At 31.6% G+C, this 12,438-nt stretch overlaps 1 protein-coding gene across 1 annotated transcript in view; it reads left to right on the forward strand.

The window, feature by feature from the left end:
• Positions 1-272: 272 nt before the first annotated feature.
• The window catches only part of Snmp2 (Sensory neuron membrane protein 2), a 94,879-nt gene continuing 82,713 nt past the window's right edge, over positions 273-12,438 (forward strand). Inside the window, exon 1 of the mRNA XM_065502847.1 lies at positions 273-394. Within this exon, the coding sequence (XP_065358919.1) occupies positions 275-394 (120 nt within the window). The 5' untranslated portion in view covers positions 273-274. The remainder of the gene's footprint in view (positions 395-12,438) is intronic.

Consider the following 12,438-nt stretch of genomic DNA (forward strand, 5'->3'; position numbering starts at 1 on the left):
TACAATCCACTCTCTGTTTAAAAAAAAGTGTAAATTAATTTAATATTTAATTACTTACCTATGTATGTTGTGTTTTTCAATAAAAATTTAGCTAAAAATAAATTTAAAAAAAATATATGAGTGAAAGAAAAGAATTTAAATTCAATGGAAATTTTGCCGGCACAATTGAATTGTGATTTCAAATCAACATATTCAGTGTTCTAAAGTGTTAAAATCGTTAAATTAAATTACAACAAAAACCAAAAAAACATAAATAAAATTTATAAAAAAAAACATGTTTAAAGTATTTCATTGGTCCCTAATGGTGGCCGGCATTGGCATGTTGGTATCACTGTTTGGTGCTTATTGCGGCTGGTTCCTGTTCCCAACAATGGTGCATAAAAAAGTCGAAGAGGTAAGTGAAATTTTAAAAATGTTATTCTGACATAAATTGAAATTAATATTTCTAGTAGTAATAGTATTAACTTTAACTGCAATAAAATCTGACTTCAAATAAGTTACATGTTTTGGAATATTTTCCAACGCATGATTAATAAAAGCACAAATATAATATTTTGTGTATAGAATCAATGTTGGCTATTTCAATGTATCACTCTAATATAGAGTTACAGATAATAAAGAAAAATTGGTTCAACACCTAAACAGTATATCGCACAGTGGGGCAGAACCTAATTATTTTGGAAAAAAATCAGTCATTTCTAACCGGCAGATCCGTTTGATACGTAGGCGTAGCAGCGAAGTTTGCGAGTTTAAGTTTTGAGGATGCATCCCATAGTGCCGCTCCTGAGTGATCTGTGGGGTCCTTCTCAAAGTTGGACACCAAAGATCAAATAAAATTATAAATCAAAGCCCTCGATTAGACATTTGAAAATTCAAATTTAAAAATTAGTGAACCAAGGAATTTTCATTTCATTTAAGAATATATTAAAATGTTTGACTTTGTATATTTTACATACATATATGAGGTTCCCTACCTTGAGACCCAGCTACGGCGCACAGTGGCTCATTATCGTTTTCCATCGGCCAACCGATAGAGATATTTTCGAATTTTTTTTTGATGGACAGATAACTTCTTGAATTTTTCTCTTGTTTTAATTTCATTAACATCGGTTCAGCAGTTGTTGAGGAATTTAAAGCTAAAGTTGAACTTTTAATTTAGTATGAAAATGCGGATTTTTTTATTTTTTGCATCAGCTTTACTTATAAAATAGTTATGGACCGATCGCCATGAAATTAGGTCTTGTGATTTATGTCTATATGAATGCTATTTCTGTTGAATTTTGTGTTTATACCAACATGTTTAAGAGATTTATGCTCGTTAAAGATATTGTCGGAAGAGGCATTATATGGGAGCAATGACTAATTATGGACCGATCGCCATGAAATTAGGTCTTCTGATTTATGTCTATATGAATGTTATTTTTGTTGAATTTTATATTTATACCAACATTTTTAAGAGATTTATCCTCGTTAAAGTGATTTTCGGAAGAGGGCATTATATGGGAGCTATGACTTATTATGGACCGATCCATAATAAGAACCATGAAATTAGGTCTTGTGATTTATGTCTATATAAATGTTATTTCTGTTGAATTTTATGTTTATACCAACATTTTTAAGAGATTTCTGCTCGTTAAAGTGATTTTCGGAAGCGGGCCTTTTATGAGAGCTATGACTTATTATGGACCGATCGCAATGAAACTAGGCTGTGTGATCTATGTTCATATGAAGTTTACTTCTGTTGAATTTTATGTTTATATCTGTAGTTTTAAGAGATTTATGTTCGTTAAAGTGATTTTTGGAAGCGGACATTATATGGGAGCTATGAGTAATTATTTCGTATATATAAAACCTATTTTAACCCTTTGACGACGAAGAATTTTCCTCTGGAAATTTTTAAATTTTTTTTGTTGATTCTTACTCGGAAAGGCGACATTACGAGACTAAAGTGTTGTCAAAATTTAAAAATTATTACTCCTTCTACGAGAAAAATCATGGGACATATGTGTCCCATTCGTCATCAAAGGTAAAAATTTGGGAACAAATGCATTGAACAATTAAAAGTTTTTTTGGTTTCAAAAAGTAGAGTACTGCTTTATTTACATTGCAAAACCAATAAAATCGAACAATGGCAAAAGGTGTTCCCAAACCTAAAGCAGCCAAAGAATTTTAAATTAAATTTCAGAGGAAAAAAACCATCCAAATTACCTTTCGAAAACTTATAGCGACCCTGATTGCATGATCGGGCAGGTTTTATACTCAAAGGTATTTTAGGAGTGTTTAATACAGTTTGAGAGTTCGACACACTAATATAGTAAATAATTCCCCAAACGAAACGTTATTCTGAGCAGAAAGGTATAATATTTTCCATAAGTAAAGAATAATTGAAAGCAATGAGTATCCACAAATTGCCAGGAAAAATATTGTACTGGTCTACGATGAAATATATTCAGTACCGTTTACGTCCATGGTCATAATTCGATACACTTTTGAAAATATTCTTTCAAGCTTACATTTTGCTAACAATGCTGAACAGCTAAGCCGTCGACCCATTATACCATTGAGCCTTTAAAATACAACCAGTAATAAATAACTTCAACTCAGCATTTGGAAAAACTTTGACCCAAGGCAAATCATTATCAGTCTACAGACTAGCATATGGTAAAATTTAAGGGACGCAGTATATGAAAGATAACTTTTTAACGGGTTGTCATAGAAAGGAAATATTGGTACCGTTTTGATAAGCTTAAAATGTCTTTTCATCATGCATTTTTAAAAAATCAAAAATCCTTTTTTTTATTTTTTTAAAGAGATTAGCGCCCCTGTTGTGAGTTAGTGGAACTATTTTTGGGAATTCAAAAAACATCAATTGTATTAATTTTTAATGCAGAATCCATTGGTGAAATCATATTTGCAGTATATTCAACCGTTTTTTCTCAACAGAAAAATGTGCTCAAAATGCGCGTGTTTAGGTGCGTTGAACCACCACAAGGAGTAAAAACTTTCCAAAAAAAGGACGCCATTATTTTTATTTACGCAAAAACCTTCAGAAAAGTAATGCATAATGCCTCTATGATAAGAATGTTTGCGCTGATCATATGTATGATTTTACTCCTTTATTTTAGCTTGCAAAAATCAAACATTACATGTGCTCCGTTGTTCGATTAGCATTGGAATATTTTTTAACTTTTTGGGTTCCAAAAATCCCAGGATTAATGTTCTAGGGCACAGGAATCTCTTAACGGAACAATCTACAAATCGAAAAAAATCTTTCTGCGACTTTCCAAATTTTTATCTGGGGTGGGCAGATGCGAGTCTGGGTGGTTTTGCCAATTTACGCCAATGGTTGTTAATCAACCCAGACCTACTTTGCGATTCCGCCTTGGTCTTGATGTATAACTTGTTAATTCTTAAAAGTAATCGCATAATATTAAAATAAATTAAAAAAAAATATTCGATTTTGTCGAATATCGAGACAAAAAACCCGGTTTTTGGAATAATTCGACAACCGGTTTGACCACTCTAGACACATATGTCCCATCATATTTTCAATTCTCCCGGGAAAAGTATAGAACCGATTTAAAATGCGTTAGTCACTAAATTTACATAAGGCATTGGTATATCTAATACTAAAAGTTTAACCAAAAGTATCAATTAGAACTCGAGATATAAGAAAACTAAAATTTTCAAAAAAAAAAAATAAAAATGTCTGGCTTTGAAACAACATAACCACGAATACTAAAGAATACATTTGTTTTTTATCGAACAACACCACTTAGATCAAAATCCAATGGAAATTGTGGCAGTAATGACGAAAAAAGCAAATGGGACATATGTGTCCCATTCTTCGTCAAAGGGTTAAGCGAAATTTGTGAAGATACATATATAAATTAAACATTTATGACCGATAAAGTCCAATTTCGGAAGGACATTTGTATGGGGGCTAGGTGAAATAATGGACAGTTTTCAGTCAGTTTCAATAGGCTTGGTCCTTGGGCCGAAAAAATAATATGTACCAAATTTGATCGAAATATCAAATATATCTTCAAAATTTCGACCTATACTCTGCGCACAAGGTTTATATGGACAGCCAGCCGACCAGCCAGCCAGACGGACGGACGGACGGACATCGTTTAATCGACTCAGAAAGTGATTCTAAGTCGATCGGCATACTTTAAGGTGGGTGTTAGACCAATATTTTTGGGCGTTACAAACATCTGCACATACGCATAATACCCTCCCCACTATGGTGGTGTAGGGTATAATTACCTGGACTATAATATTCTGAATAGCTTTACTTAAAAATCATAACAGTAAGGAAATTCGGCTCATTCGCCAAAATATGGCCAAATAATTTGTTTTTCTCGAAAATTTCAAAATTTAAATCGCAGTCACGGGAATACTATAAGAGGTATTGTCATACTTTTTTCATATTTATATTCCCTATTATGTTCTCAATGTGATGATAAAAAAAATTCTTAACACATTGACTGCCAAGGCACTTTCACCAAATAAGATGCTGGGGCCACATCATTATACCCTACACCACCATAGTGGGGAGGGTATAATGCGTTTGTGCAGATGTTTGTAACGCCCAAAAATATTAGTCTAACACCCACCTTAAAGTATACCGATCGACTTAGAATCACTTTCTGAGTCGGACGATGTCCGTCCGTCCGTCCGTCTGGCTGGCTGGCTGTCCATGTAAACCTTGTGCGCAAAGTACAGGTCGCAATTTTGAAGATATTTCGATGAAATTTAGTACATATTATTTTTTCGGCTCAAGGACCAAACCTGTTGAATCTGGCTGAAATCGGTCCATTATTTCACCTAGCCCCCATACAAATGTGTCTCCGAAATTGGACTTTATCGGTCATAAATGTTTAATTTATATATGTATCTCCACAAATTCCGCTTCAAATAAGTTTTATATACACAAAATTCATGTTACCAAATTTTTTTAAGATCGGTCCATAATTAGTCATAGCTCCCATATAGACCCGCTTCCGAAAATCACTTTTAAACATACAAAATTCAACATAGTAAACTTTCATATAGACATAAATCACACGACCTAATTTCATGGTGATCGGTCCATAATTGGTCATAGCCCCCATATAAGGCCCACTTCCGAAAATCACTCAAAAATATAAATTATTGAAATTTTAAAAGAAAAATGTTTTTGCTCTTTTACTTAGTGTAGGGTAGGTATTATATGGTCGGGCTTGACCGACCATACTTCCTTACTTGTTTTCTTTGCGTAATCTCTTCGAAAACGACAATATTGGAATTTAGGCTACTGTCAGTAATATTTACTGCTTAGAAACTGATTTTTTATAAATAAGAGGGTCTTAAAATGGCGAAATTTGAAAATGGAGTTTGGTTATACGTGTGAATAGGTAACGAAGACAAAAACTCATATACAAGTAAATATGGATATATTTTAAGTAAAAATAATCTTCTACTTTATTATTTCTCAAAATATGTATGTTAATTTTGTTCCTACATTTCTTGTTCAAGTGGCCTGAGACATGTTAATGGTCTGGGGAGGTTTTAATAACTTTAACATTTTTCAACCAATTTTTGTCTTTTATATCTCGTGAGAATGGCAATTACGTACACATTTTGATTATTTTAAATTAAATTGCAAAAGTAATTATTTAATAGCAAAATTGTTGTCCTTGGTTGTCCTTCTTAGAACAAGCTAAACATTTTGTTGGTGGTAATTTAGGTCATTAGGAAAAATAAAAGACACCCTAATAAATAGGGACTGTAGGCCTTTTGTTTTCTGATTTTTTCCATAATCAGTTAAATCATACCTTTTTTAATAGTCTACCTTAATTTCTCACTTATTCAAGTATTTTTTAAATATCCATAGTTTGAATTCTCTGGAATTTGGGAAAAATCCAATTTTTGGCAATAATTTGATTAATTAATAGTTGAAATAACCATTGACACATAAGGTCGGTGTCATAAAGTAAACAAATTTTGAGAATTGTTCATATATTGAATTTACAAATAAATATAGGCACAATTTTTTTTAATATAAATCCACCAACACCTTAAAAGAATACTAACAAATCACCTCTAATTTAAATCCATTCCATATTAGTATTTCTTTGTTTGTTTTTTTTTTTTTTGTCATACAAACCGCATGGAAAATTTTTAACCTCTAAACAGCTCGAGGGAAAAATAATTCAAGTACGCGTACAACTTGGATGACTTTGAAATTAAAATGAAAAAAATACTTAGTTCAATAGAAAACAATTTGTTAATCATTATAAATAAATACTTACTTGAACTAGTTAGTACCTTCTTGAAATATTACCATAAATACTTTTAATCAAAACTAAAATTTTAACTCGAAAATAATTTAATATGCAACTGATGTACACATGAGCGTATCTCTGCTAACAGCAAAGCGTGTGGCAATTGTGCAACAAACACCCAAAAATAAAAATAAAAAAAATCAAATTAAAAAACTTAACACAAACTTACACACGCACAATGTGTTTACTTAGCAAAGACTTGCAGCACAAACTACTCGTAAATTATTATTAAATTTAATAACTACAACCAAATTACCTTCATTTTAATATTTTTGTACTCAACGTTAACAAAAACTAATGAGCGAATAAAAGTGACAACTAAAAACTGTCATCTTTCACAAACTTTCAAACACGACAAACATCCAGAGTTACAGTTATGGGAGCAGTGTGCATGACAACCGCCACAAAACTACAGAAGTGTCAAATTATGGTTGATGGAAATTAAACGAAAAGTTTAACACGTCAAAAATTGGAGCAACTGTTTATGGTTGAAACAGGTTTAATGGTTAATTAATTATGACAATTTTTAATTAAACTTTAACACATTTATAAAAATGTGTGCAAAATATTTATCTTGTTATACCCTACACCATGATAGTGAGGATGGTATATTGGGTTAGTGCTGATGTTTGTAAAGTGCAAAAATATTATCCCAATACCCTAAAGTATACCAATCAGCTGAGGATCACTTTCTGAGTCGATTAAGCGATGTCTGTCCGTCTGTCCATGTAAACCTTATAATCAAACTACAGGTAGCAATTTCAAAGATAATTCGACATAATTTGGCATATGCTTATCTATTGCCCCAACGACGAAGCCTATTGAATTTGGTTAGAATAGGTCCATACCAAATTTTGTCACGATCGGTCTATAATTAGTCATATTTAGCTCCTATATAAGGTCCACTTCCGAAAATGATTTTAACGAGTATAGATTTCTTAAAAATGTTGGTATTCAAATAAAGTTCAATACAAATTTCAAGCAAATTCTTGAAAAATTTTCTTTAAATAGCAAGTTTTTGGAAAATTTACTACAATATAAATGGAATACTTATTTATTGGGTGTATGACTCAAAAATTAGGGATTTTTTTAAAAAATTTCTGAATCGATCGAAACAAGTAGTAGTTGGACGGGTCACGGTCTAGACTATTAAGCGGGTGAGGTAAAACTTCCCAACCACTTCATTCTAAATACCTCTTTACAAGTATTGCAACATGTGGCTGAGCGTTGTCATGATGCAATATTACGATTTCATGTCTGGCAGCATATTCTGGGTATTTTTCAGCAGCTCATAATATGTAGATAGGACCCTTAGCGACATGGATATATGGCTTTGGTGTCGATTTGGATGGTTGGCCGGGCTTCACAATGTAAAGTTCACATACTATCTCTTACGCTTCGGGTTATCGTAATGGATCCAGTTTTTCCATGATTTTCTTTTATAGTGTTCAAAAGCATTGCAGACATAAAAACGCAATTTCACTGCTTTTGGATGAATTCTGCTGCTCGCAAACGTTTTGAAATTGCTGCTTGAGTAGCTCCCAATGATTTTGCTAGTTCTTGGTCTTCAAAAAAAGTTTGGTTGTACAATGGACGATCATTGTCTTTCGTGTCAAAATCACTACTTCTGAATCGCACGTTGAAACCTATAGAACTCATTCACCATAAACTTTGGTGAGCAATCGGTGGACTTATGCTGCAGTTTTTTCGAATTAAAAAGTAAAGCAAAACTTCCCGCATATGACGATATATAAGTTTAAAAGATACGCCATCTATAAATCCCGCATTTTTTAGTCATACTCCCATACTATGAGTAGCAACTATTTTCTCCAATTTTCTGTAAATAGAAATTTTTATAATAAACTATCATAACCCGGTACGATGGTAGTAGAATAAAACAAATGTAAAAGGATTTTATAAAATTAAATGAATATAACACTCTGCTACAACATAACACTTTTTGTCAGAACTTGAAAAGTAACCTAGTGGGGGTTGTAGGCGTATGTGAGGACAAAGATTTTGAAACACCCTCAAAATTTTGAGTTATTTTGGAAAGGCATATAATTAAGCTTTCATAACATGTATAAATAAAATGTATATTTCAAGTTTTTTATTAAAATTTTCGGAATTACTTGTTAAAATCGGTATTTATTTGCAAAAGTTATTAAACTTTTTCGAAAAAAATTTACATTGTGAATTCAAAAATGTACAAATTTTTTTATTTATATGCGCTGGGGGAGAAAATACTAAAAAAGGTGTCAATGAAAAGTAGAATAACTTTTACAAAATTCATCCGATTTGAAAAATTAAAACCATGTTTTGTTAAGAACTAAATTTTCTTTATATATTGGTTTATAAGCCTTTATATAAAAATAAGCAATGAAAAGCTACTCTAAAAAGTTTAAAATTTTTTTTAGATATTCTTACTTATAACTTAGTCCCGGTCCACACTGTGAAACATTTGCTGCATAACATTTTTAAGTTTTTGCTTTTAATTTTTTGACATTTCTGTACAGAACGAATATGAACGAATAAATGTGGACGACATACTCAATAAAAACTTCATGTACATGAAGCAGAGTACCATTTTCCATTCCTATTTCCTCTTTCATCAACAAACTCAAATGTTTCGCAGCAAATGTTTCACAGTATAGATGGGCACTTACAAATGTATCAAAAAATTCACGTCATTTTAAAGCATAATAAGTTTTCTTTCCAAACCCGTTTAATAACACTGTCCAACAGCATTTTTGGAACAGAATAGCGATCCTATAATTCTGAAAGGGCATGTTGAGTAGGCATTTTTGTAGAATAAACTTATAGTCCAGCTGGTCCGAATTTTGTAAATGTAAGTTAATATCTGAGAGAATTCTTATGGTCAGAGTTATATTATGGAATTTTACGGCCATTTTTACATGTTCCAACTTTGGATGCGTGTAACTTTTTATAGGGACGACTTAACTGTTAACAAGTTATTTTTATAGTATTCGAAATTTTATCGCGAATATAGGTGATATTTTAGAAAAACAATTTCGAACCACCGTAGGCCCGACATATCTAAAAAACTAAAAAAAGATCGAACAAAATTAAAAAAAGTAAATAAATAAACATAAATAACTCTTGACCTAAAAGTGATAATCTACATATGTATATATATTTTTGTAGATCTTCTCTAAGGCTATTTATATTTTAAATATCAGCTCATTCGGATTATAAATAGATTTTTGGCGATTTTTTAAAAAAATGTGAGACCCAGGAGGCGTGCAATTTTGCTAATTAAGCGTAAAGTGCTTTATCTACATCTTTGGTATATTTGGTGACCCCCACTGAAATTTTCCGGCAAAATTTTTCGTCGAATATTTTAATAATTTGGTGACCCCCACTGAAATTTTCCGGCAAAATTTTTCGTCGAATATTTTAATCCTTAAATGTTCTTTTTGAAAGGACTTTTTTTCATTTTCTCGAAAAACCCCTAAGGAGAGGAGCTAGAGGGTTAAGATCTTCCACAAAAATGATAACAAAAATAAAATTCCACAATATAACTCTGACAATAAGAATTCTCTTAGTCATTAACTTACAACATTTGTTTCAGTTAGTATACTGCTGCCTTCGACCAATAAATGAAAACTTTGACCCACTGTAAAAAAAAAATTCCGACCAGGTGGACTATAAGTTTATTCTACAAAAATTATCTACTCAACATGCTCGTTCAGAATTATAGGGTCGCTATTCTGTTCCAAACAAAAAGTCTCAATTTGTTGGACAGTGTAATTTAAAGTCGAACAAAAACTGACTCAGTTACATATCGATAAGTTGACGAAAATCACTGAAAACGGTTTTTTAGAATAACTTCTGAATTTAAGGGTGTTTCTGAAATTTGTAATTTACTCAGCAAGACCTATAACCCATGATAGATCGTTTTCCAAATTTTTATACCCTGCACCACCATAGTGGGGAGGGTATAATGCGTTTGTGCAGATGTTTGTAACGCCCAAAAATATTAGTCTAACACCCACCTTAAAGTATACCGATCGACTTAGAATCACTTTCTTAGTCGATTAAACGAAGTCCGTCCGTCTGGATGTCTGCCTGGCTGTCTATGTAAACCTTGTGCAAAGAGTACAGGTCACAATTTTGAAGATATTTCGATAAAATTTGGTACAAATTACTTTTTCGGCCCAAGGACCAAGCCTATTGAAACTGGCTGAAATCAATCCATTATTTCACCTAGCCCCCATACAAATGTCCTTCCGATTTTGGACTTTATCGGTCATAAATGTTTAATTTATATATTTATCTCCACAAATTCAGCTTCAAATAAGTTTTATATACACAAAATTCATGTCACCAAATTTTGTCACGATCGGTCCATAATTTGTCATAGCTGCCATATAGACCCGCTTCCGAAAATCACTTTAACGTGCATAAATCGCTTAAAAATGTCGGTATACACACAAAATTCAACATAGTTAACTTTCATATAGACATAAATCACACGACCTAATTTCCTGGTGATCGGTCCATAATTTGTCATAGCCCCCATATAAGGCCCACTTCCGAAAATCACTCAAAAATATAAATTATTGAAATTTTAAAAGAAAAATGTTTTTGCTCTGTTACTTAGTCTAGGGTATTATATGGTCGGGCTTGACCGACCATAATTTCTTACTTGTTTTTCACTCTTACGGCGTGTAATTAATACCACAATATTTTGTTCGTTTTTAATTGTATACCATGCTTTTGCTTTATCCTGTGATTTTAAAAATCTTAATAGTTTTCTGAAGACGTTAGCTCCGTTATAATTTCGTATGCTTTCACAGTGTGCAAGTTTCGATACATTGATAATAAATTGATTCATATAAGGTTTGAAGACTTTCACAATTACATTACTAAAAAGATACTCGAAAATAACTATTTACTTTTTATGATGCCCACTAATCCAATTCCCCCCATTTTCAGCCAAACTATGAAAAATAAAATGATAATGTTGCTATTTTTGGTTAAACTTTATGCACTGATAATAAATTGATTACTATAAAGTTTAGATAAGCTTCGCTGAATGGACCGATGTTTTGCGGCTTTCACAATTAAATTTGCAGATATTCCATAATAATTATTTACTTTGTATAGTGTCATAAATGCCACGCTCACTTGAAATTTCAGAATAAAAAACAGCCGATTGATTCTTCCAGTTATTGAGGAATATTCAGTATAAATTTCAAGAGGATCGGTACATTCGTTTAGCCTCCTATAAGAAACAAATATACAAGCAAATAAACAGACATACAGTCATTTTAATAAACATGTATAGAAGATTTTTGGAAAATTTCACCAAAAAAAAAAATACTATAAATAATTGCTGTATTAACTACAATTTTTGGAAAAATAATGTTTTTAAGAAGATCTGATTAAAAAGAAAATCAAAATTTTTCGTAATTGGACTATGATTTAATTATTTATATCGATATAAGCGATCCCCGAAAAATATTTTTAATAGAAAAAAATGGCCTTTTATGCCAAATCGGTTATAAATTAATAGACAAAAATAATATTTAGTTTTTGTCTTGATTAAATTCTTATCTCGTAGTACGGGATCCTGAAAATTGTTTGGGGTTCTAAATTAAATAATTGCAAATATCCAACAAATGTTATCCGAACTCTTTAATCACATTCTTCATGATCAAAATATTTACTTTTTATAAAGTGTTTGCCATTTGGCTTCTTTTGCGAGTAAATATATTTTTCATATGTAGTTTGTTATTATGTTTATGTCATCTTCATTATGTTTAATATAAATTTCAATCACGTTTTTAATATAATTTAAGCAACAACAAAAATCCATAAATTTACATTAAATGCAAGCAAACACATTGATCACGCAAAAAACCACGCATTGACATTTGCACGTTCATAGCAACACACACCTCTTGAACGTACATGAAAACCTGCAGCCAGAATGACTAATAATTTATCAATCAACCTCGACCCTGTGAGTCCCTATATAAAGTGTAAATTTATTTGACACCGTTTACTATGTCCTCCAATGTAAAGAGGATTTGAAACTTAGATATGGTGATATTTAAAAAAATAAAGTCAACATTGGAATGAA

The sequence above is a fragment of the Calliphora vicina genome, chromosome 3 (assembly GCF_958450345.1).
Source record: "Calliphora vicina chromosome 3, idCalVici1.1, whole genome shotgun sequence".
Lineage (NCBI taxonomy): Eukaryota > Metazoa > Arthropoda > Insecta > Diptera > Calliphoridae > Calliphora > Calliphora vicina.